The 26,579-nt window shown below is 38.5% G+C and overlaps 1 protein-coding gene across 5 annotated transcripts; it reads left to right on the top strand.

Annotated features, from left to right (window-relative positions):
- The first annotated feature begins 865 nt into the window (after window positions 1-865).
- On the top strand, window positions 866-26,483 carry smarcd3a (SWI/SNF related, matrix associated, actin dependent regulator of chromatin, subfamily d, member 3a). 5 transcript variants are annotated; one of them, XM_027169380.2, is made up of 14 exons: window positions 866-1,163; window positions 9,367-9,554; window positions 11,633-11,722; window positions 13,788-13,830; window positions 14,616-14,738; window positions 16,606-16,728; window positions 17,201-17,296; window positions 20,720-20,821; window positions 22,793-22,954; window positions 23,683-23,780; window positions 23,864-23,999; window positions 24,614-24,736; window positions 25,112-25,213; window positions 26,001-26,483. In XM_027169380.2, exons 1-14 carry the CDS (start codon window positions 1,152-1,154, stop codon window positions 26,052-26,054), a joined length of 1,452 nt encoding a protein of 483 aa, XP_027025181.1. In that variant the 5' UTR covers window positions 866-1,151; the 3' UTR covers window positions 26,055-26,483. The 5 variants fall into 5 exon arrangements, with proteins under 5 accessions (XP_027025181.1, XP_027025180.1, XP_027025182.1 ...); XM_027169379.2 differs by lacking the exon at window positions 866-1,163 and adding an exon at window positions 4,650-4,966; XM_047817437.1 differs by lacking the exon at window positions 866-1,163 and adding an exon at window positions 7,299-7,427.
- The last annotated feature ends 96 nt before the right edge of the window (window positions 26,484-26,579 follow it).

Genomic DNA, 26,579 nt, shown 5'->3' with positions numbered 1-26,579 from the left:
ATAAAAACAAAGAAAGAAAGCGAAGAAAGGCTTACGATAAGGCGAGAAGTAGGACGTGTTAATATAGGATCAGCTTTCCAGCGCTGGAGAGAACTGAAGGAGCAGGAAGTTGGCGCATATTTTCAGGTTGGAGTTTCCAGTTTAACTGTTTAACAGTGCTTGGTGTACGTGTTTAACCCACGAATTAGCAAAAATGAGTACGAAACAGACGTCGTTAGAAAGTAAGAAACTCTGCTGGTGTTCTGGATTAAAGTCATGGCGGAATACCCTGAGATTGCCACCACAGCACTTAAATCCCTATTGCCATTTCCGACATACTATCTGTGTGAAGCGGGGTTTTCTGCAGTGACGGCAACCAAAACAAAACAACAGAATAAACTGGATATAAGCAACACACTTCAGGTTGTCCCCCATTACCCCAGATTGAACCGTCTAGTTGCAAAGAAACAAGCTCAGGGTTCTCGTTGAGTTAGCGTTGTAGTGAGATAAAAAGGCATGTTTAAATACAATTAAAGTAAAATTATTAATTTTAATTTAATTGTATAGCCGCCAACCCCCACCTCCAGCGGCCACGGTAAAATTATCAAACATTGACCGGTCCGCGGTGAAAAAAAGGTTGGGGACCGCTGATCTACATGATTATGCTTGTGTGTCATTTTTGCTTGTTTGTTTATCTGCAATCGTGTTGTTCTTCCCTTTAGCTATGATAAAGACACATTTCTTTCCATTAGTTGCCTTGGTTACGTATGTATGTGTGGGCGGAGCTATCAATACAAGGGTGGGACCTATTTGGGTATAGGGTTGTGTTTGTTTTGGGGATTTTTATATGTCAACATTGGCTTTCAAACAACGGAGACCCTGCCTTTAATGTGCTGCAGGGAAAAAGATAAGCATGTAACAATGTAACAGTCGCCTGCACTTTCGTCTCTTTACACATGACTGTAGTTTGACGACGGTCCCTTAAGCCGTGCGCTTATTTGCGCAGGCGCATCTTTTGTGCCGCACCGCACGCCGCTCTCCTCCACACAGGGCCTTTCTTCATCAGCATCCCATCCCACCTTCTACACCTTCACCTCCTCGAGGAGGAGAAGGACTGAAAGCAGGCAAGAAATAAGGTACCGGCCTAGAAAGTGCATCTCAAACTTACAGCGATGGAAAGAAAGGTAAGAGCACAAAACATCTGCATCCGTTTTAACGCCGTCAACCATAACATTCCCTTTCCAGATGCTGTAAAACAAGCAAACAAAAAAAACAACAAACAAACAAACTGCGCATTCTCTCCATCCTTGCATTGGTGAAATCTGGTCACGACTTCATCCACACATCCCCACAGCTCCTATAGGCCTCTGCTGCGATGTAGGAAATGATTCTGTTTCCTCACAACAGCTGCACTGCTTCATCTCTATCCAGGTCTCACCTGAGACATTCAACACATCGTTATAATGCTGATTGCTTTTTTCCCCCTATCTCTATCTTTATTAATCACATGTGGTGCTATTTATGCTGCATTTAGGTTACTGTTTGTGAGTTGAAAAAAAAGAAAAGAAAAACACTTTGTGCCTTAAGTTTGCATGGTAGACATTCACTGTGTGGCAAAACTTGTGGCTGGAGATTCAGGTCTTATATCAAGTAGTAGATTCAGAACTTTAAGATTAGCATTAATTTCATTGAAATCAACTTTCTTAATGTTCTTAAAGTGCCCTGTCTATATTTCTGTTTATTTGACGTGCCTTAAAATAAATTTCATTCAATTTTTATTTGAATAGATTTTGACAACAGATATAAACTCAGGACATAAATAATTGCATTTTAAATTCATCCCTATTAATATCCCAATTCAGAGGAAAATTTCTGAAAACATATTAGGCGATATTTTGAGAGGAACCAAACTCAAAAGGAAGCCATTCTCATCTGGGGGACACCAGATTATGTGATTCTAAATAACTGTGTACTATATTAGTCCATAATGCAGTGGAAATATTTCTTTCTCTACACAGGTGTCTACAGGACAAAATCTAGAACATTTCATTAAAAAATGCTCCGACAGAGAGAGTAATCATCAGTACCTATTTTTAATTTTTTTTTAAGACACACAATTATACTTCAGCACTGTTGAATTACTACAAAAGGTCAGAAGATGTTGATTAATTTTCCATAACAACAACTCTGGCAGTTGTATCAGATTTAACGTTTATTAAAGGAGTCTCCAGTACCAGCGCTTTGTAACAGTCCGTTTAAAAACACTTTGATAACATGACAAGCTCATTGAAAGAAAAAAGAGAGAGAGAAAAAAAAGAGAGGGCCGGTGAATATGTCACGTTAGTAATAACAGTAAATAACCTGTCTGTTGGAGTATCCACAATATTAAGTGTAATTATATAGGATTATTCATGAATAAACATAAAACAAGTATTAGTTGGTGAAGTGTGATGGGTTAGGAGGAAAAAAGTCTTCAGGACGTGCTTTTGTGTAGTAGGATAATAAACAACGACGTGATGTCATTACCAAAAAAGTGTTTTAGTCCTCACTTATTGACCTTTAGATAATTTATTAATAAGTCTATGGAATTGACCAATCAGAATACAAACACTCAGCCAAGTCTGATTCTGAACAATCAAACATATTCCTCTGAATAGACACTGACTAAAGTTTAATGTCAAGATGATCAATTAGTAATAAATGTATGTTGGAATTGTTTCAAATAAACTCGAATATGTACATTTAATGCGTGCAACCAATTATTTTAGACCATTTGCAGTTGTGTATTTTTGCACGAACAGCCTTTTAAAAGCTTTGACACATGGCGGTGCTGTTGAACAGGATTAGTTAACCGTCTGTTTGTTGTCTGTCAGTAGACCTCAGTTGTATTACCACATGATTATCATCATGTTTATGAAAAACAGTAAAGAGAAGCTGAAACGGTTTTGTTTGAAATGATGCTGTAATGCAGTAATGTAGTGTGCCAGCACTCGGCAGGCCTCGGCACACGGTCGAGGTCTTTGTGAAAGCTGGGTTCCCCCTTCAGCTCCCCTCTGGGCTCTGAATGAATGGGACATTGCAACTCTAGAGTATGGGCTTATGGGGGTCCTGTAAGGGGGCTTTACTCCTGGCATTCATATTGCTTTTGCAACATTTGATTTTTCTGCCTCTATCGATTTATTGACTCGTCTTTGTGCTGCGCTTTTGGTTTCTCAGAAATAGAAAGGGAGTAATGAGATATTCCCTGTTTGCAGCTCCCCTAACACTTATTGTATTTCATGTCGGGAATGTTATTACCCACAGATACACTATAGCTGACCATTTTCTGTAGCTAAATATGTAATGATTGGTATGTTATAATATCAGTAGAAAATTATTCCTGTTCTCCTATATATCTCTATAATGCTCTATATATATATCTAATCTATCTCTATATAATGCTAGATATATATATATATATATAATTGATATCTATAATATGAGATATCTCTATATCTATAATGATAGATATATATATATATATATAATGATAGATATATATATCATCTATCTAATGATAGATATATATCTATATATATATTATAATGATAGATATATATACATTATATCATGATAGATCATATATAATGATAGATTATCTCTATCTAATGATCTATATATATATAATGATCTATCTAATGCTCTATTATCTATAATGCTAGATAATATATATATTCTATAATGGACTATATTATATATAAGATATATATAATGATATATATATATACTCTATCTAATTGAATATATATATCTATATGATAATGATTAATTATTATCTATATAGCTATCCTATAATGCTCAATCTATATATATATCATCTGAATGCTCGATCTCTATATATATATATCATGATCAATCTATATCTATATCTCTATCATGATATCTCTAATCTATATCATGCTAGATCTATATCTCATTGCTCTATATCTATATCTATCTCCTATCTATAATGCTCTCTCCTCTCCATATATACTATATCATGCTCTTTCTGTCTCTCTCCATCTCTCTCTCTCTCTCTCATGCTCTCTCTCTAATGCTCTCTCTCCATCTCTCTCTCATGCTCTCTCTCTCTCCATCTCTCTCATGCTCTCTCTCTCTCTCTCTCTCTCTCTCTTAAACACACATGTACCTTGATCTCAACTCATGTGGATTTTCTGGTAGTTTACTAAATGGGCAGGTTTGTAGACTAAAAGCAGCACAGTGTATTTTTTATTTTATTTTAGTGTCCCAATTAGCCCAGTTAGCCATTTTAGTATTTTCAGTTAGAATTAGTAGTAATATTTGTGCCGTATAGATAAAGAAAAAGACGGTGGATTTTTTTATGGTGTGAGGAAGCGTAAAGAAAACCGATGAAATAGGGAAGAAAAGTACGGACATTTTGTCTGGATTAAAAGACAAGGTTTTTATATTTAAACACGGTTATAACTGAGTAATGAATCATTCACTCTAAAATTGAGACAAGTACGTGAGGCTGTAGTAGTGTCAGGTTTTCGGCCAGCAACAGCCCACTTATCAGGACCCCCCCCCCCCCCTCTCTTTCTATCTTTCCACTGAGAATGTGAGAAGGAGCTATGATAAAAATGAGGAAAGTAGGCAGGGTAAGAGCGAGGGAAAGAGAGAGAGTGGAGCAGGAGGCTGGACTTTGGCCACACACTAACATGCTTTGAGAGAGATAGTGTGTGAAAGGGAACGTTAGGAGAAGAGAGGAGAGATAGAGTGGGAGAGTAAAGGAGGGCAGGGGTGCTCTCTTTTGGAGGAGAGTGAATGTGGAGCTGACAGAAGGGGAGGCAGACGGGGAGAAGAAGCTTAGTAATACAGACAACAAAAGAACAATCGTGGGGGGGTGAAGAAAAAGGGGGGCTTCTGCACAATGGCCACAGAGGATTCTGCTGGTGGTGCTCGCAAAGCCACCAAGAGTAAACTGTTCGAGTTTCTCGTCCACGGAGTGGTGAGCAAGTCAGCTTAGTCTCTCTGTGTGTGTGTGTGTGTGTGTGTGTGTGTGTGTGTGTGTGTGTGTGTGTGTGTGTGTGTGTGTGTGTGTGTGTGTGTGTGTGAGCATGAGCATGCTGCATAAGCACGTGAATGCATTCTGGAGACTGGCAGCATTGCAATGCAGAGGTTCCATTTCCAATTTTATTGAAACAGAGGAAAGAGGATGATGATGATTATGAGGAGCAGGAGGAGGAGACGGGGCAGTGAGGGACATCTGCTGGTGCAGGTCACTGTGATGAAGTGCTGGAGAAGTGAACAGAAACTGATTCATTTACAGAAACCACTATTATGCTAATCTATGTCGTGTATACAGCACCGACGCTTAAGTCTTGTCTGTGTAGTTCATCAGCATGTTGTTTCCTATCGTTTTAAAGCAAACTCGCTGTTAAATGTTAGCGGATCGTGTCGTCTTTTTTGTCGGGTCTCACAAACTCTTCTACGAGTGCGGCCTTATTACGATGAACGGAAGCCAGCTGTAAAATTCCAGCTTATTACACATTATATTTGGTTTGCTTTTTTTTTTCCCCCACTTTTTTCCCTCAAAATGAATCTCTAATTTCATTGGAATCATTTCGCTGCAGCAGCCATCAGAGAAAGCGTAGGCTCTGAACAGTGAATAATTGCACTGAGAAAGTTTAGCCAGGACTAGTTATTAAAAAAAAAAAGAGCAAGCCAGGCCTCAGCGCCACTGCACAGAGAGGTTTCTGGTTTCGCCCGGCAGACTACACCATTTCTGTTTAGTCTTCTCTGAGCATAAACATTTCCACTGAGATTTCTCGCCCGGCTTACGATCAAGCTTCGTTTAACGAATCACTGGGCAATTTGCCTACTAAAAACAGTGTAGTCTAATTTCAGTGCTGTTTACAAAATCATTAATCAGAGAATATCCCTTAATTTTGCTGAATGTTTGAGCACAAAACAAATTCTTACCCGCTCTTTCAAACTTACACTTAGAATGGTTACATTTGTAGCTGTGAAAAACACCAGTATATTCTACCATCCCTGCAAACTCGCACATATAGAACAATCTGTTAAAGCACTGCACAGCCTGAGAAAACTTTTCACACTTCCATCGAAAAGGTACATTAGTATGTGGCGTACCTTGTAGACGAAAGACATTACGACGATTACAAAAGCTTTTCAGTATAAGCAGAGCCGCATCTACAAGGAGACGCACGTCCTCATGAACGCATAGCTGTCGCTCACACTGCCGTGCCAGGCTCGTACTTGTTAAGACCTTGATTTATCTGTTTACTGGCAAAGTGGCTATGAATGAAAACATGACTTTAAATATCCATCCTTAAAAGCTGTGCACTCCTGTGAGAACCGCAGAAGGAAACACATGGCTAGATTTTTCTTCTAACCGATTGATCAGACAGGCGAATTAGCCTTCGGCTTTCTTTCACAGCATCAATGCGGTCAGCCCCTTTGCTTTAAGATAGCATGGTCAAATGCACCTTTCTGAGATATCGAGGGTGCCATGATGTCTTTTTTTTTATAGCATTTAGCTGAGGTTAAAATTCTTTTAAAAATCATAAAATTATCCTTAAATTTCTATTTCTATTGATTTATTTCATGTATTTCTATTTTTTAGTTGATTGATTAAAAAAAAAACACTAGCTAGCCTCCTATCCTGCCACGATATATAAACGTGTGATTAAGTTAAATCCCACATTTATATGAGATATAACATTGAAATGTTAATTTATAATATAAGGGTTTTTAGTGACTGAAGAAATTAGAATGTCACTAAAAATTGCTTGATTGTCCCAACGTGTCGTGAGTAAGGATCATAAGTTGAAAATGACACTGAAACATCTGTTTAGTGGCATTAGGTCTTTAAGAAAAGGAAATTAAATCTGTCGTTCCAGTGTTTGTAGAAATGTTCCAGTTAATGATGATGTTTTATTGGGTTCAAGACGATTGGAAAATAAAATAACCTAGAAGGTCAGAAGATGACTACAAAGAAACTACTTGTTAGAAATGTAAACTTGCAGCAGTTATTGACTTTCTTTCCGTAGTTCCTGTTCGAGTCTCTGAAAAGCAGAAGGCACGTGTTAGTGATGCCTCATCATTAGTTCTATTTCTGTAATGAGCCTTCAGAGGCATCCGGGTGCTGTTCCTGATGCCCGGCCCAAACCTCCCTCTGTGCCTCAAACTTCTGCTGCGACCTTGAGAGTTGTTGCCGCTTCATGCTGTGTCCACATGTTCACATCCCATTGCTCCTTGCCCTCCCACAGGCAGTGGGATTGCTCTGACCCAAGAAAGCCTGGGGTTCAGCCTACTTTGGGAAGGTTGAACGGGTCAGGACGGGAGGGTCACTGCACCATGTCTGGCAGAGGTGCACTATGGAGAGCACAGGAGCCATGCGCTTTGGCTCCAGTTCCAAACGTTTTCACAGCTTCTCTTGACGTCCTGTGAGTTGCAGTGACTTTGAGCTGCTGTATGAGTCATATGTGACTAATTTAGCCGTTTAGTACTTTGTATTCAGTTACTGTGTAGGTGACTTTTCAGAATACAGCAAGAAATAGGACCAGAAATGACTCTTCTATAATGCACAGTAAGAATCTTCTAGTTCTTTGGATGAAAAAAGAATTTTAACAGCTTTCTCGATGAGTAAGGGTTTTATCTTTAAAGCACAACAATGTTGAGGATTTGTAGCTTTGTAGCTAAAATATGTTTCTGACAAAACTGTGACTCTGACTAGGATAAAGCTCAGAGTGAAGGTGAATGTAATGTTTAGGGAGAAAACTATAATTAAAGAGAATGTTTACATCTTCACACTGTGGCATGGTAGCTTGTACCAGATGGATTGGATTGAGAATTGTGCAAAAAAAAAAAATCCTGTGTGTGATTCTGCAGGATGAAACACCATGTTGATGAGAGAGGTCAGAGGAGAACAACCAGACTGGTCTGGTTTTCACACCAGAAAGTCTAGAGACTGTTGTGTATAAAATATCTAGGAGTTCATCGGTTTCTTAAAAGACATTAACGGAAGCTGTTGATTGGTATCTGCATGATTTGTGTTGCACTGCTGCAAATGACTGGCTGATTAGGAAAGGGATGTACTTATTTCCAGGGATTTCAGAACAGCGTAACAGATATTGCGTCATCGGGTAGGCGTGGCCTATTTGATAATCTAACCTTAACCCTAACCATAACGGTAGTTTTTGGTTGTTTATTTGTTTTCTAAAATAAATATACCTGTATGACTGCTTAGTTCTTCGTAGTTTTTTTTTTGAAAGAGAGCGTTTTTCCAAGACATCTGGAAACACGCCCACTTAACGAAACGAAAACCCTAGAACGAAATTTCTAGGTAACGAAACCCCTGGAATTTAGTGAAAGCCAATTAGAAAACTACACAAATGTACAGATGTTTCCTTACTTCTAAAGTTACTTTTTTTTCTCCACCCACATCTTGTCACTGGCCTGGTACCTGACTGTGTGTTCATCTGTTCTGCGTTATTTAGTTTGTCTGCATAGACGTTGTTACTTCTTAATGTTTTCCTATGTGATCAATCTGCTCGGGTCTCCACCCCTGCATCATATTCTAACAATTCCTCGATTAGCTGTAATAAGAATTATACCAAGTTACGTTTCACACAATTTTGGTTTTGGCCTAGAATATTTATCCATTATTCCTATAACAAAAAAATAACACACAATACAATGTATTCCATGGCTTGTTTAACGGTAGAATTTTTTTTACAGTTTAATAAACGGATTGGATTGGCCAAGATTCTTTATGTATTTATTTTTAGCATTTTTGTAGTGCTTTCTTTGTACGTGTGAATCAAATATATGGAGTTATGCATCACAAACACTAGAAAAAAGTGTCGCACAAGAGTTGCTTCTATGGTTGTGGCTTTTACGTAAAGATGTAGTCTTTAACATCCTCCCAAAAAAACAGGATTTTTGTGTATATGTATATATTGAAGAGTGAAACAGTGGTGTGCCTGTATGGTTGCTTGGTGTGACCAATTTGACTTTGCTTAAGCTGCAGTGTGATCCTGCTTCAGTCTTGCTGCAGCTGTTGTTTCTAAAATGACAAGCACAGGTGTGTGGAACTGTGGCCTAGATCAGGGCTCGACAGTGGAAGGCAATACATGTCTGCGCTCCACGGCTCTCGCTGGACACCGGGGGAAACTACAGTTAAATTGTAGTGATGTACAGTGTACTGTGTATATTTGCACTTTTGTTCCATTGTAGCAAGCATGCATGTTCTGAATATTCAAACGACTATTCAACAATTTAGTATTTAAATAACATATGTACTGTACATGCATTCATGGTTCTCTCTCTCTCTTTCTCTCTCTTTCTCTTTCTATAAATGACTTGTTGTTTCTGTCCTTGCAGCGTCCAGGTATGACCACAGGGGCAAGGATGCCTCATCAAGGTGCCCCTATGGGTCCACCCGGCCCACCGTATGGAGGAACACCCCCAATTCGCGCAGGGATGCCCAACCCTACACTGGACCCTAATCGCAAACGGCCCACCACGACTCCACCAGTACAATCCCCATCCGTTCAGAGCCGGCCTAGAAAGTAAGTACCATGCATGTCTCGAATCTACTGTACAAAGCACAGCATTAGTAGACTCCATGCTTAGAACAAAGAAAAGTGTCTTGTCTTTTTCTTTGTTAAATCTGAGGTTCATCGGAGGGTAATCAGTGACCATCATATATTAACATTGCTTTTATCCTGATATGAAAAGAGCAAAAGGCCTGGTATGATTTGTACCTTCATTTGATATTGAACTCCATGCAATCTTTCATGTGTCCTTTTCTGTTTCTGCACCATCTAGTGACCAGAATGAGCACTATTGCTTTAGTGGAAACAGCAAATGGCATTTAATTATTGTGCGTTATAGTACATTTGCCTTTAATAGCCATAATATTCCAATTCAATAAGCGTCATAACCAGCATTCCATCGTTAGTGTTTAATTTCTTGTTTCTTCACTTTATTGTTTGTCATTCTCAACATAAAGCATATCTGTCTAAACATTACACCAAAACATTACAAACTGGTAGGAAATAAGAATTATTTCATTATCCTCTTAATGACGTTTATGTACCATATCCTGTTCCCTGTACATTCATGGCGTTTATCTATCCATTACCTGCTCGTTCGGCGACTGCTTATCCTATAGCTTTTCTGTAAAAAACTAGTTTTTCGAACCTCTACTGTTTTGACGTGTTGCTGCCCCGCTCTCTCTTTAAAAAAGGTTCTTCTAGTTCAGAATAGGAAGCCAGGAACATATCTAAAGCACGCTGAAGCATACAGTGATACCTCGAGATACGAGTGCTTTGACATATGCATTTTTTGAGATACGAGCTGTGATTCCACCAAATTTTTGCCTTGAGATACGAGCAAATTTTTGAGATATGAGCACCCGAGCCACCGCCGCTGCCGAAACAAAGATCCCCAACAACCACGTGTGCTCTGTTTCCCCCGCCTCAGCTTCCCGCGTCTCACTCGGTTAAAGCTGCCTTTCCACTGCACATGACAAACGAGGGTCGATAAAAAGGATGTCATTCATTTCCTATGGAGAGTCGCAAAGGCGCTGCATGAGGTGCCGACCATCTGAGGATCTGTCATTTTCGGATCCGTTTTGAGCGTTGGATTTGTTAAAAAATTTTAACTTGTGCGACTACACCGCATCCGATATGCCGACCGGACAGGTTTTTATTAAAACGAAATTAATGTAAAGAAAACAGAAATTGTAGCAATAAAGTTCAGTTAAGAAAATTTCAGTTAAGTTCATTAATTTTAGTGAAGTTTAGTTAAGTTCCATTTAAGTGTAAAGTAACATTAAGAGCGTACGGTAACGAGTTAGTCACCGAAAGTGAAAGTGTAATTCCTCCTAACTCCTCCGCCTGTTTACTCCTCCCTCAACCTCCGTGCGCATCTGTATGTTTTTATACAATATTTGTCACTTATAAATACAGATACTGAACATTTTTCATATTCAAAACACAAACAAAACAACTGGAGTGGAATTTTGCGAGCTGGAACGGATTAATGGGATTTCAATTAAAGGGATTTTAAATGGAGAAAATTGCTTTGAGATACGAGCAATTTGAGATACGAGCAAGGTCACGGAACGAATTAAACTTGTATCTCGAGGTATTACTGTATTTCACTACCCCTATTATAATATATTATCTAAGTTCCACACTGATTAAAATGTCCTCTTTATGATGTTTAAAGCTTTCAGTGGTTTTGCCGGGGTATATCATGCTGAGCTCCTGACGCAGTATATCCCATCACGTGTACAGTAGCTCACTCAGCTCACCAGGGTCCTGCTGTTAGCTTGAAGGATCAGTTGCAGCTCAAGCAGCACAAGATGCTTCTCTTAAAGTCATTTTAAAAGTAGTGTTCCAGAGAGCATGAGGATGTATGGTTCTCCCCATACATTTAAACATGTTTTTAAACCTAAATTGCTACTCCTAACTATTTTATTACTCGAGACTGGTGCGTTCGTTTGTCTTGCCATAAACGCCTTCTCTTTTTAATCTTGTGTATGTAAATTCCTTTGCAGTTTTGGACTCCAGGACTATTACATAAAGAAATAATTTTATTATTTAATATATAATTAGAATCACTAAATTTCAACCTATAGGAAACCACTGGGATTCCAAGGAGCCAATGAGGTTTCTACAAGAACACTGGACTTGCGAGAGGTCCAGTCTGAGCCAGCAATTGGATTCAAGTAGGCGGTTAACTATGCTGCATGTTAGTCTGAGTTTGCGATTGATTTTCACTTTGCACAGTAGATGATTAGCATTATATGGTCCCTATGCATGTATGCACTTCTGATAGTACCATGAGGAATGGGGTTGATAATCCACTATTCTTCTTCCACTCCCAAAACAATTCCCCCAACCACAAACAATTGTTTTTAAGAGAATGAACATAATCTCCTCGTATGCATGTCAGATACAATATACAACCGTCCTTGAGTTAGCCATGGATGCCAGTTGCATGGTCTTCTTTAGTGCACAGACATAGCCAATTGACTGCCTCTTCTATAGGTTCCTACTCCCCTTGAAGGTTCCTTAATTTTTCTTCATCTCACATACAGTCTTCTGGGCTCCTTTACCTTGAATTTTACCTGCCTGGGTTTCTTAAGGAGATATCAATCATCCGTCCATCTGATTCCACATTTCTTTTCTTTACGGTTCCCAACCTCTGCAGCCCATTCAGCCTGTCCCAGAGGAGCTCTGTGGTCTGGGGTGGGAGCAAAGGGCTATGGGAAAGTTTATCTATACTCAGGGGCAAATGATTGTAGACATACGATTCCGCCATCTGGGGAACGATATGTTTCCCACTGATACTGTAGATGTTTAGTGTTATTATTGATACTGTTTCTTATTGAGGTTGTGTTTTATAATGAGGTGTGAAGAAAGGATAGGTGAAGTGGATGAAGGATGTGTCGTAAGTTGGATTGTGATGCTACCTTGCAGCTCCTGGGTCCGGAGCCTGAGCTTGAGTTACTGTCTGGGTGGAGTTTGATTCCTGTCTGTATAGGTTTTTCTTCCTGTTTCTCCTGTTCTTCTGAAAAAACATGACATTCTAAATAATGCCGTCCAACCAAGGCTGATTCCGGTCCACCACAACTTTGCAACTCATGTTACCGATCAAAAATACCTTCATCTCTCTAGTCTTCTTTAAACGGTCTTTCAGTCAGTTGTTGTTTTTTTTCATCAGAATAAAACGTCATTCCTTTCTCTCCAAGATGACTTGAGGTAAATAACTGACAGAAATTCATGCCTTTTTTTTTTGGTGCTTTTGGATCTGCTGAGATTTCAGTGGACCTCTGGTATAAAAAATAATAAATGTAGGAAGAAAAAATATACCAATAACAGTGGGATAATATTCAGTGTGTCATTGAACCACTGTTTGGGACACCGTCTATTAAAATGCTGAGTGTTGTTAATCAGAGCGTTCTATCATTTCCTAATGTTATCTAGGACATAATACATGTTACGGTGCTCTACAGTATATGGTTAAAGTTCAGGAGATAATGACCAAATTGGGACATGTTGGTTATCTGTTCTGCCGCTCTACTGAAACCCCGTTAGCTATTTCAGCTTGAAAAGCACAAATAAAAGGCCAGGTTTTTTTTCACAACCTTAACTTTGGATTAAGTTCTCGATTAGACGTCAATCCAGTGCTGCTTGCAAGATTCATTTTGCAGCTTTTATTGGTACGCATACAGTAAGCCTTACAATAAACAAACAGCATCCTGTAATGCATATTGTTCATATGTTTATTCCAGACAATGTTTACTGTCGTTGCATTTAATCTCTTGACCATGGCTGAGCAAACATTATAAAAAAGCCATGGCTTTTGCTCTGGATCATCAGAGAGAAAACTACACTGCACGAGAGAGTAAAAAGAGAGGACTGATTGGTTTGCTTCAGTCCCTCATTGTAATTCAGCATCATATTGTATCTGCATGGGTCTCAGTGGATGCACATTGCACACACAATCGCAAAGATATGAAGAAACACCTCTCAAATGACCAGAACTACTCTCAATATCTCACTTCCTACTTTTCATCCATCCAATTTCCTTCTCTGTTGCACTCGTTCTTTCTCTTGCTCTCTCTTTCTCACACACAGACACGCACATGCACAGCTGGAACAATTCTGGACGGGTCCCAGTTATTCAGCAGATGGCCTGTGGACTCTTCTATCAGTCACCATAGTAACATGCTTTTCTCTCTCTCTCTCTCTCTCTCTCTTTTCTGTCCCTTTTTTCCCCATCTGTAGTGCCAAGAGAAGGAAAATGGCAGACAAGATTCTCCCTCAAAGGGTGAGGTGCATCAACGTGGTTATTCTTTATCTTTGTTTGTCTGTGTCTTTGATTGTTTTTTTGTTTTTTTAATATGTTCCAAGTCAACGGTGCAGGTAAATCCGCCTGAAGGGAGGGGATATGGGTTCCAATGTAGGAATGTGCTCTGTAACAAAAGCATCTCTACTGCCTTCAGCAGTCTGTGAGGTTTTTGAGTTTTTGGGGTGGTGTAAATGGTGCGCAGGGAGCTCAGGTAGTGGTGGCACAGTAAATAAAATGCCACACAGAAAGCTGGGAAATGTAAATCTCTGGCATAGTAATATTACTGAAAAATGAATGACAGGATGATTTTGGACCTGTGGTTATTTAGAATGCATATTCTGTCGTCTTTACGCTTTATTTTTATCTTTACCAAGCACACTAGACACTGTGGGTTTATTGTGCTTCTGAATGATGCAATACAATGAAAAATCGTGAACGTGTAGAATAACAAAGATTGTTGCTTTGTGAACAGAAAGGCCATTATCATTATTATTTTTGCTTTTATTTTTTTTATTTTGGCTTAGTTTCACTGGCTGGTAGGTTCTACTAAAGTCACTTAGTTGATTAGTTAATTACCAGAATAGTATTAAGAAATGTTACCTCCAGAGAACTTCACCTAGTCTGTTTTATAAATAGCAGTAAGGGCCTTTTCAGAGGAATTCTAAAAGGATATATTGATAACATGCTGCAGTTAGAGCCATGAGATATTAATGTCTTCTGTGATCATCTCCATTACTCATTCACGTGTCGCTTCCTGCCATTAGATCCGTGAACTGGTGCCCGAGTCACAGGCGTACATGGACCTTTTGGCTTTTGAGCGCAAACTGGACCAAACGATTATGAGGAAGCGGGTGGATATACAGGAGGCCCTCAAGCGACCGATGAAGGTGCGTGATCATCACCGATTCGGATCGGACATGCTTGAGTGTCTCCTATTGATCCAATTCTATTTAGTTTTATTAAATATATATACATCACACTTTTAACAAAGAGCGCTGACACAAAGCAGCTTTACAGAAATATATAAATTCAGGATAAAAATTATACATTTTATATTTATCCCTAAGCAAAACAAGTGCTGAAATATCTTTTTAGATGTTACCAGTACAGCTATCTATTAGTTCTGTAGGAAATATGTTAACATTGTTAATCGAAGGAGAAATAATGTGAGTCAAAGACTTTTGATGGTCAATTAACTCTTTTAGTCTTTAAGAACTTAGAACCTATGAACTTTAGGCTTTATCAGAGGGATTCCAAGAGCTAGAATTGGGAGTGTTTAGATAAAGTGTACATATAGTTGGACATTCACACAGTTGGTGGTGTAGTTCTGTAGGTGGAAACACATTAGTTTAGATTTCTTTTTTTTAGCTTTTTACAGTTTGTCACATTGTCACTGTAGCTTCAGTGAAATATCTCAATTCCAGATAGAACTATTAGATGTATAAGTTTGTCCCTAATGAGCAAGTCAGAGGTGACGGTGGAAAGGAGAAAGGTTCTGAGACGATATGAGGAAAAAACCTTGAGAGGAACCAGACTCATCTGGCTTGTGTTATTATAAAATATTACATTTTTATAACTAAACACTACATGGTCAACAAGTGAGATAGGTGAAAGGTTGTGTGTTTTTAAATTTCAGCACGGTCAAGCTGCTGCAGCTGCTGGGTGATTGTGTAAGGCGCTTAAAGGCTGGGTCTCCGTTGTTTGAAAGCCATTGTCGACATTTGAAATCACCAAAACAAACACGCCCCTAACCCAAATGGGTCCCACCCCAGTATTGATAGCTCCGCCCACACGTACATACGTAACCCAGGCAACTAATGGAAAGAAATGTGTCTTTATCATAGCTGAAGGGAAGAACAATACGATTGCAGATAAACAAACAAGCAAAAATGACACACAAGCATAATCATGCAAAGGACAAAGGCATATATTAGTTCTGTGTAACAAAGCAAAACCAACGTTACTCACCTATCGAGAAGGAAAAAAGCGTCTCGGCGCCTTAAGTAATGTTGGCCACATATTCACAGCTTCAAGTTTCCCGAGTCAGTAACTCCTGAGCTAAACGCTGTTAGTACACAAAACGCGGTTGTAGCTGCCTCTCTACATTACTACGATAGAAAAGAGGTGTTATTTGTGTAGTAACAGCGTTTAACTCAGGAGTTATTGACTCGGGAAACTCCAATCTGTGAATATGTGGCCAACTTCCTGCTCCTTCAGTTCTCTCCAGTGCTGGAAAGCTGATCCTATATTAACACGTCCTACTTCTTGCCTTATCGTAAGTCTTTCTTCGCTTTCTTTCTTTGTTTTTATCCTCCATGTTGATGTTAAAACCGCTTTCTGCTAATGTCACACACGTGCACTGAACACACTCTCCGCCCATATTGACAAGACATACCCCTTTCTGCTCATTGGCTACACGTTCGTTTTGTATTTGTTTTGTTTGTCGGCCTGACTCAGTTTTCTGAAGCGTTTCTCAAACAACGGAGACCTTAACTTTAACCCTTAACTGCTCAGTTCTGTAAAGAACAATGAGAGAACCTAATTCACTCTAGAGAAGGGCATCTACCAAATGCTGTAGAATACATTTACTGTTAAAAAAGGAGAAGATGGAATTCAGTATTCTATATTGCTTTTCAAAATAATAGTCAAACAAGGAACCTGGATTAATATTCCGTTTATAAGCACTCTCAACTTCACATAGTTAAAAAAAAACAAAAACACAGTGCATCGTTAAATCATTATCTCTGCCTACAGCAAAAGAGGAAGCTTCGACTGTACATCTCCAACACGTTTAACCCAGCTAAACCTGACTCGGAGGACTCAGAGGGCAGCATTGCGTCTTGGGAGCTAAGAGTAGAAGGCAAGCTGCTGGATGATGTAAGTGAACACCAAACTTCCCGTAAAATCTTCATTTTGTTTTTTATGCCATACTGGATGTTACAGTTATATATATATGATGCATTAATTTATACAGGCGTTTATTTGTATATTGTTCTGCGCAGGTAAATTATTCAGTAATTTCTAAGTAGCTGACGTGAAATGGCCGATATGACATTGGGCATTGAAAATACCATTGAGACTGCTTCATTGTTTTTTAGCCTTGGAGAAATTTAAAAGAGAACAAGCTTGGTGTTTTTTTAATAACATTTTTTTTCTATTATTCTTATGCATGCTCACTGTAAAGGACTTTTTTTTTTCATTTCTTCATTGTGCATTGCTGAATTATATGTGCACGATGAGCAATCTATTGATTTTGTAAGAGTGTGTGTGTGTGCTTATATATGTATATATATGTATGTGTATATAGATATACTGAAAATGCATACTATATATATTTTCTTGGAATTAGCCTGGAAAGCAAAAGAGGAAGTTTTCTTCTTTCTTCAAGAGCTTGGTTATTGAGCTGGATAAAGACCTCTATGGACCTGATAACCACTTAGTTGAGGTAAGAATCCACTTGTTCTTCATTCCTGCATGACTATGGTTATTGGCCTTGATTTTTTCATTTATAAATATTAAATATATAAGAAAGGTATGTAGTAGTGGGGCACAGTGGCTTAGTGGTTAGCACGTTTGCCTCACAACTCCAGGGTTGGGGGTTCGATTCCCGCCTCCGCCTTGTGTGTGTGTAGTTTGCATGTTCTCCCCGTGTCTCAGGGGTTTCCTCCGGGTACTCCGGTTTCCTCCCCCGGTCCAAAGACATGCATGGTAGGTTGATTTTCATCTTTGGAAAAATTGTCTGTAGTGTGTGATTGTGTGAGTGAATGAGGGTGTGTGTGTGCCCTGTGATGGGTTGGCAATCCGTCCAGGGTGTATCCTGCCTTAATGCCCGATGACGCCTGAGATAGGCACAGGCTCCCCGTGACCCGAGAAGTTCGGATAAGTGGTAGAAAACGAATGAATGATTGAACAAATCATTAGTAATCATTCTCTTCACACATTACTTCCCAAGTGTGTGTGTGTGCTTTGTATCTCTCTCTAGTGGGTTTGATCATTTTTTTAATGTTTGTAGTCCTGATGGGTGGGTAGGACCTCACTCTCACTTTCCCTTAACAACCAGTGATACAATATGTAGTTGTTCTTCCTGTACTAATATTCACCCACCTTAGATTAGTAACAATCCTGTTATGGGGAAAAAAATTTAGTTACCGGGTGATTTATTAATCTCAACCCAGTATCTGACTCTACTGTAGACATTTTGTACACTTGTAGGTTGCAGTGTAGCGCTACACAAATCTCTGTACATGCAGCTCTGTACACCAGCTTCTGCAAGAAAACACTTTTGAACACTGGTACAATGGGCTTTTTGGAGCAAGATAAGGTCACTGGATTAAGAACCATTCACGGCATCACGTCTTGAAAAGTTGTTAGTGTTTCCATAGCAATAAACCATTACATAAACCATTGCCCATGACACTTTGGAGAAATGGAACAGAAGCAAGAATCAAACTTGGAGGGAAAAAAATTGCAAAAAAAAAAAACTGGACTGCACTGAATTTTTTTCTCTTTCTTTCTTTCTTTTTTTCTTTTTTTAATAATCTCCAGCCATATTACATTGAGGTGAAGTTTTATGCAACCTTATATATTTTTTAATATACGACATATTACAGATAATGTGTGTTACGTTCCACTACCACTCCTAACGTGCTTATACACATCCCCAAAAACCTCCGGTCACCGGAAAAAGAAGAAAAAATAATAAAAAATAATCGATACAATCCAATAGCAAAGCTGAGTTTATTACATGTATATATTTGAATAAAGACCTGCGGACTTCTGATACACGGTTAGACAAGTAGAAACAGACAATCAGCTAGACGTTAGTAGTCTTCATTGATTCTGTTAACGCACACTTGAGCTTTAACTTTTGCTTAATATTTCTGGATGTTTTAATATTTATAGACAGCTAATAGCCTATAGTCTTGTCAATAGGCTTCACTGGAAGAGGTATTCATCTCCCTGTTAGCATTGTGTTGCTTTCAAACCCATTTCTTTACTTTGGTTTGTTTGACGATGCCACAGGTTTGAAATAAAACGTGTGTGTGTGAGTGGTGGGAGGGTTATTCACGGTGCTTCAAACTGTCCTTGGTGCCTGCAGGTTTTTATCAAGCCACATACCAGTCTGAGGTGAGCAATAAAACCGTGATTTACCTGCTTAGAGAGGCCTTGAAAGATCATCCTGTGTCCAAGAACATTAAATGAGTTTAGCTATGAGTCACCTCCATTATAATTGGGGACCACTATATATCATGCCACAGGTAGTCATAATTTTAGCAAAAACAAGTGCCTATGAATGTCCTTGTGTTTAAATGTATTAAAGGGTTTCAGTTGAACTCTGGACAAACAGCATGCCACCAAACACCATTTTTAATTCTCATATTTGTTAACAAGATCTACAGAAATTCAGTCTCTGTATCATAACAGGTTGTCCAAGGAAAACAATAGCTTAATAGCTTCTGCACTGAACAGCTGATGTGGTGTTAACAATCACCACTGTAATGTCACTTTTCTTCTGTGTTTTGCACTATTTTGCACCACTTTAAAATCATGCATCCTTGCACCAACCAAAAACTCAAAAAAATCATTACACTTCTGTATGTCCATCCATATTTATACTGTCTAGTCTGTGTGTGTGTGTGTGTGTGTGTGTGTGTGTGTGTGTGTGTGTGTGTGTGTGTGTGTGTGTGTGTGTGTGTATATATGTGTGTGTGTGTGTGTGTATTTATATATATATATATATATATATATATATATATATATATATATATATATATATATATATATAGTGTTTCTGCGGACGACTTACTTAATTTGTGGCGATTTTCAGTCAGCGTGGTTTGGCGGAGCTTGCCTGCAGCATCCAGAGTTGTGCTAACTGCATAGCTCGCAATATGTTTTGAGTTCAGGTGGTATTTCATGCTAGAACTACTTAGATGGTATGCAAATTCCTTATTGCAGAGAACGCAAAGGACTTTGGTTTTTATCAGTGGCTCCATTGGAAAGAGTTTTGAATTTAAATTTGCCCTTCAGAAAGCCAGGCAGATCGTTTGGCATCATGCTTGACTAACTCGCCACTACAGCTTATTGCAAGATGTGTAATCGTTGGTACAGGTGTGGGGAGGGGTGGGGTGCGTTAAATGCGTTAAAAATATTAACGCGCTATTTTTTCTCATAATTAATTAATCTAATTAACACGCTAAATTACCAGCCCTAATAGTTATATATTATTATTATTATTATTCATTCATTCATACATTCATTCCTTTTCTACCGCTTATCCGAACTTCTTGGGTCACGGGGAGCCTGTGCATCTCGGGCATCATCGGGCATCAAGGCAGGATACACCCTGGACGGATTGCCAACCCATCGCAGGGCACACACACTCTCATTCACTCACACACTACGGACAATTTTCCATAGATGCCAATCAACCTACCATGCATGTCTTTGGACCAGGGGAGGAAACCGGAGTACCCGGAGGAAACCCCAGAGACACGGGGAGAACATGCAAACTCCACACACACAAGGCGGAGGCGGGAATCGAACCCCCAACCCTGGAGGTGTGAGGCGAACGTGCTAACCACTAAGCCACCGTGTCCCCCTATTATTATTATTATTATTATTATTATTATTATTATTATATTTTCACCATCTGTTCCAGTATTTTTGCTCATCCCAAGAAATTGGGTGATCTGTTATTAAAGGTGCTCAATGTTGTTTAATACAATAAGATATAAATATTAGCAAATGAAAGTTTTGATTGATCCCAAATATCTAATATAGCAAAAAACAAAAGGATTGTGTCTGTTGTTCTGATACTTTTGGAGGCTGTGTGTAATTCTTAGTGTATTGTACTCTGCTGAAACAGTGGCATCGGACTCCCACAACCCAGGAGACGGATGGCTTCCAGGTGAAGAGGCCTGGAGACGTGAACGTCCGGTGCACGTTGCTCCTCATGCTCGATTACCAGGTGTGAGCCAGTAATCTACTGAAATCTACAGTAATCTAACCTTAACAGACGTTCAGAATTGTTATAAATCATATATATGTACCGAATGGTAACTTTGGTAACCTTTTTTGTTTGTTTGTTTTTTGGTCTTTTTATTTTAGTGTTGTAGCTGATGAAGTGTTCATTGATATCCAGCTTCCAGTCATTTGTTTTAGTCAGATTCTTAAATACTTGGTTAATTTGGTCTCTGCTATCCAGTTTGTCCTCTAGCTGTGACTTTTTAATACCACATTGTTTCACTGTATACCTTTTGGCATTACAATGTAGAGGTAACACCACAAAAGTGCTGTTAACTCTGCTTCGATGGTGAAACGTACCACAATTTTAGGTTAAAAGCAGCGTTTTTCAATCAACGATAACATGGGGTTAAGTGTAGTGTGAAAGGCCACCTCTTTCTCTCTCTCTCTCTTTCTCTCTCTTTCTCTTCTGTCATTGTACAGTGAAATTGGAAAGCATAAACTCCTCTGTTCTGAAGACTTTCCTAAATATTGAAAGTTTAATTGTATGGAAATCTTTGCTATGTTAAACATTTATAACACCACTTTTTTTGTTGTTGTTGTTTTAATGTTTATTATTTTGTTATATAACATCGAGCTGTTACTATAGAAACAATAATATTAAAATTAATATTAATCTGTCATTTATACAGCCTGAGCAACTGTCTAAGCAGTGCATCAACTGACCAATCAGATCCAAGAACTACGCTGTAGTTAAAGAATGTAGAACACACTTCAGTGGATTTGTATACTTTATCTTGGCTCTTCCTACTTTTGTGGTCTGAATCTGAAACTGGTGGTAATATTGTACCCCTGAAAAGTGGGAGAAGATTAATTAATCACACTCAACAATGGTTCTCCACTGCAAAGTTTATGTGGAACGGAGAAACCTAATCGATCACAGATTAAACTAAATGAGCTAGTTTCAATTTTTCAGCATATTTAACATTTCATTGTTTACAGATTCATCGATCATTTTCAATACTATTTCTATTTGTCACACTAATTGCTCTCCGATCACATGACCTGCAGCGCTACATTCATTTACCAAGAACGACGTCTGCTCTTTGGTTGAAATAATTTTTTAGTTCATTTTGTATTGCCACGATTGAGGAAAATCAGGTACTTCTAAATGCTCAAAGAATGCAATTGATAAAATTTAGCTTTTTTTGTGAGATTACAGTTATGGTTACTAGTAAAATACTGGTAATAGATATACTGACGATTAGCATGTGTAGACAATTACCCATCCCTCGGTATGATCCAACTTTTATTTCATTCATTCCCTGAAATACAATGGAATTACAAATTCTGTTAAAGGTAAAATTGACCCTGCCTTCAAAACATCACCTTTATACTGTACCTTAGTAGATGGCTGACCTCATGCTACCATGTGAATCTTCCATCTTCCCAAAAATGTGGACTACTCAGAGAACTGCCCCATGTGTCCATTATAAGAATATCATACTTTCAATATCAGGGTATATAATTTTAGTGTTTTTTTTTTTTTTTAAATACAGTCCATTAAAGATTCTTTTATTCTTGACAGATGAGGTTGATGTCTAGACCAATGGTTTGAACTGGTGTGCTTGAGATCTTGGGTTGCTGCTGTGTTTTTCACAAAAGGCACAAAGGCCATTTTTACTCTAATAGCATTTGATACCTGGAAATCTAAACTTATGCAGGAATTATATTGTAATGGCTGAGTGCTAGTGTTTAAGTGCTAGTGTTTTGTAAGTTTTCAGGTTTGCTTCCAATACCAGTAACTTTTTTTGCAGATAGATTCACAGTTGCAAAGACTGAAGAAATTTCACTTTGTTAAGTTGGAATTAAGTTGTGTTGATCAAAAACCACGATACCGCTATACTGCTGAATGATTTTAGTACTGGTCTTGTTAGTAAGCATTGACCTGACTGTGTTTTATTTCTTCCTCAAGCCACCCCAGTTTAAGCTGGACCCTCGGCTTGCTCGCCTGCTGGGCATCCACACACAGACGCGCTCGTGCATCATCCAGGCCTTGTGGCAGTATGTCAAGACTAACAAGCTGCAGGACTCCCACGAAAAGGAATACATTAGCTGTGACAAGTATTTCCAGCAGGTACTTTAACACCTTTAACACTAAGTGTCTTGAAAAAATGACAGCATAATTATCCATGTCTTTAAATGTATTGCAGAATATGTTGTGTCTATTAGGCCATCATTTACTTTGTTACATTCTTATTCTTCTGAGTATATAGTGCAGTTCTTAGCTTCATGATTTCTCCCACTGTGTACTTCTCTTTGGAGAACAATAGCATTAAACCAGAAATTTCCAAAATCTGGACCAGAGGGTGAGGGGACAGAGATCCTGAAGCAGCTGGAAGCTGGAATCAAGCTCAAAGCTTTTTATCTCAGAGCAAACATGGCAGAGCTATTACTGGCTTCCAGCCGATGTGTAGTGGAAATCCTTTCATGAGTCTTTGAGTTCTTATACAAACTGGTCATTTGTCTAGGAAGGAGGCACAAATGTATGGATGTCATCTTGTGTCTTACAACTAATGCTGTCAGGTGATGCCCCGCTACACCACTAACCATGCCAGTAATGATATTCATGCTATCGGAAACCTCGGGATTTATGATGTGGTTGAATCTGGCATTATATTGTGCATTATACTGCTATTTCTGTAGTTAATACTTTACAGTTTATACTCAAATCAGTATTTTGGAGGATCTTTTGCTGCTGCTACTGCTTCATTAACTGTTAAGAAACATTAGGCCCAGCTGACGATAAATCTGTTCCCGTTTCTGAATGTGGTCTTAGTTGAAGTACGTTTCTGCACATTGCAGATCTTTGACTGCCCGCGTCTGAAGTTCAGTGAGATTCCTCAGCGACTCACTAACCTGCTGCTGCCCCCTGACCCCATCGTGATCAACCATGTCATCAGGTACTAAACTCAAACATGCCGATCATCTTGAGTTTTCGTTGTGTTTTTTTTCCCAGTTAAAATATTATGTACTATATTAACAGTGTGGACCCTAATGACCACAAGAAGACAGCCTGTTATGACATAGATGTCGAGGTGGACGATCCTCTAAAGACCCAAATGAATGGTTTTCTGCTCTCGACGGCTAATCAGCAGGAGATTGCGTCACTAGACAACAAGGTCAGAAACATACAGTAGCAAGAGCTGTAATATAACTTGATGATTTGTGAGGAACAAGACGCTGGTAATGCTGTTAAAAGAAAAACAATGCAATGCTGTTTTATTCCACTCAATATCACAGGTCTTTAGATACAATAACAGTTTTATTGATTAAAAGAACAACATATTGTATGTTATCTATGTCCACAAAACAAATTATTTCCTGTTGAAGCTTACATTATAGTAGCTATAAAGGGTCATTCATTCACCAGACTCACTTCAAAAATATTCAAATTTTATAAATTCATAAACATATAAATTATTTATAAGCATAAAAAAGCTAAATACACCTGATGCTCATTTTTGTCCTTCATTTTTAAACTTCACACAAGGACTTGAACATACAGTTACTATAGAAAGATATGATATTTAGAGCAGTAGGTACGGTCAGCACTGCTGTCAGGAAGTTCATAAACATTTTCTGACCAATCCGATGCAAGAATATGTGGCATAATCAGTGTATGTGGTTTAATAACTCGATCTACAAGATGTCTTTGTATCACTAACAGTGTCTACAGATGTGTAGACCTCTTGACCTATTCCTCATTTTGACACACAATTCTGTGGTCGCCCAGATCCATGAGACGATCGAATCCATCAACCAGCTGAAGATCCAGAGAGATTTCATGCTCAGTTTCTCCAGAGATCCCAAGGGTTACATTCAGGACTGGATCTGTTCACAAAATCGAGACCTGAAGGTCAGAACGCTGGTCTGATTAAAGCCTACTCAACATATACGCACATTATAGAAACATTATTCATTTCAGAATTCGAACGGAATATAATTGGAAGAAATATTATTAAGAATAGTTTCTTAAATATGGTTTATTGTGGGAAAGTAAAACACATTAAACTGATGTAAGTGAACTAGGATAAAAAAAATGCTGACAAAAAAAAATTGGCAAAGGCTTTTTAAAATGTATTATTGTTTTTCTTACTTTTGTTGCACTGTTTATTTAGCCTACTCTTATTTTAACCTTCGTTAATCTTGGCTTGTTACAAATTCAAATAAACCTTATGAATGTGATCAATTGCTAAATTGTGATCGCTAACAAAATGGTGACTTTGTATAGCTGATGACTGATGTGGTGGGAAACCCAGAGGAGGAAAGAAGAGCCGAGTTTTATAACCAGCCCTGGTCTCAAGAAGCTGTGAGTCGATACTTTTACTGCAAGGTTAGTGTTTTATTTATGTATATATATACCATTTTATGTATAATGTTGTATCGTTTTAGAACCAAAGTTTCCATATAACACAATTCCCACCAGCTCTAAGGTCTAATATGCGGGAATGTTCAATATATTATCATAGATATACACGATTGCTGTGGATGGTATCACTTACTGTACAGTAGAAACCATGAAGAAGGCTTTGGACTGCCAATTTATACCGACAGTTTTGCACTCAAGTCTCCATCAGTGAACCGTTACAAGACTTCATGTTAAAACTAAAAGGAATTTTCTGGCCACACAATTTCGCTTTTTCACCATATAGCACACAATTATAGAGGAGAATTAGTTGATCTGATCACACTATCTGGTGTCACCCAGTTGAGGACGGCTCCCCTTTTGAGCCCGGTTCCTCTCAGTTTTTTTCTAATATCATCACAGTGACTTTTTCCTTTACAGCTGTCTCTTCTAGCTTTCTTATTTAGCGATAAATTTAAAAAATTGAAATTTATACCCTGAATTTATAAGATTTTTTTAAAGCTGCTTTGTGACAATGTCTATTGTTAACAGCTCTATGTAATCAAAATTTAATTGAATAACACTACCTTTTTAGTTGCCCTGCATAACCTAAACAGTGGAAATTCAATTTGATTTAATTCCATTTGATTCAGTTTACTTAACATGGCCATTTTAACGGTAGATCTAGATGTAGATAAATAATTAGCAAACCTGAGGGACAGTGTCAATCAAAAACACCCTGAGACAACATTTTTTTCTTTTTTTTCCAAACTAGATCCAACAACGGAGACAAGAACTCGAACAAGCCTTGGCAATGCGCACCACTTAAATTCTTCATCAATTTGGAGGAAAACTTACCAGCACATTTTGTTATAGAATAACGGTGGGAATTTTAATCTAAGTGAACAATTTCCAACATACCGGACAATTTTCCCGGTATCCTTGAAGAATAAAAAACACTACTGGCAAAAGGCACTATTTGTTATTTATTGGACAGTTTGTATATGGCATTACAGTTCAGTGTTTAGATTGTAGTATTATCTTAAAAAAAAAAAAGACTTTTGTGGAAAATTTTTAAGCCGCAAACCATAAAACAAAGCCAAACATTTTACTGGCTGCACAAAAATGTGAGAAATGTCTTGTGTTTGTGTGTGAGTGTGTGAGTGAGAGTGTGTGAGTGAGAGTGTGTGAGTGAGAGTGTGTGAGTGAGAGTGTGTGAGTGAGAGTGTGTGAGTGTGTGAGGGTGAGTGTGTGAGGGTGAGTGTGTGAGGGTGAGTGTGTGAGGGTGAGTGTGTGAGGGTGAGTGTGTGAGTGTGTGAGTGAGTGTGTGAGTGAGTGTGTGAGTGAGTGTGTG

This window comes from Tachysurus fulvidraco, chromosome 1 (assembly GCF_022655615.1).
Source record: "Tachysurus fulvidraco isolate hzauxx_2018 chromosome 1, HZAU_PFXX_2.0, whole genome shotgun sequence".
Lineage (NCBI taxonomy): Eukaryota > Metazoa > Chordata > Actinopteri > Siluriformes > Bagridae > Tachysurus > Tachysurus fulvidraco.
This window is presented reverse-complemented; position numbering and strand designations above follow the sequence as displayed.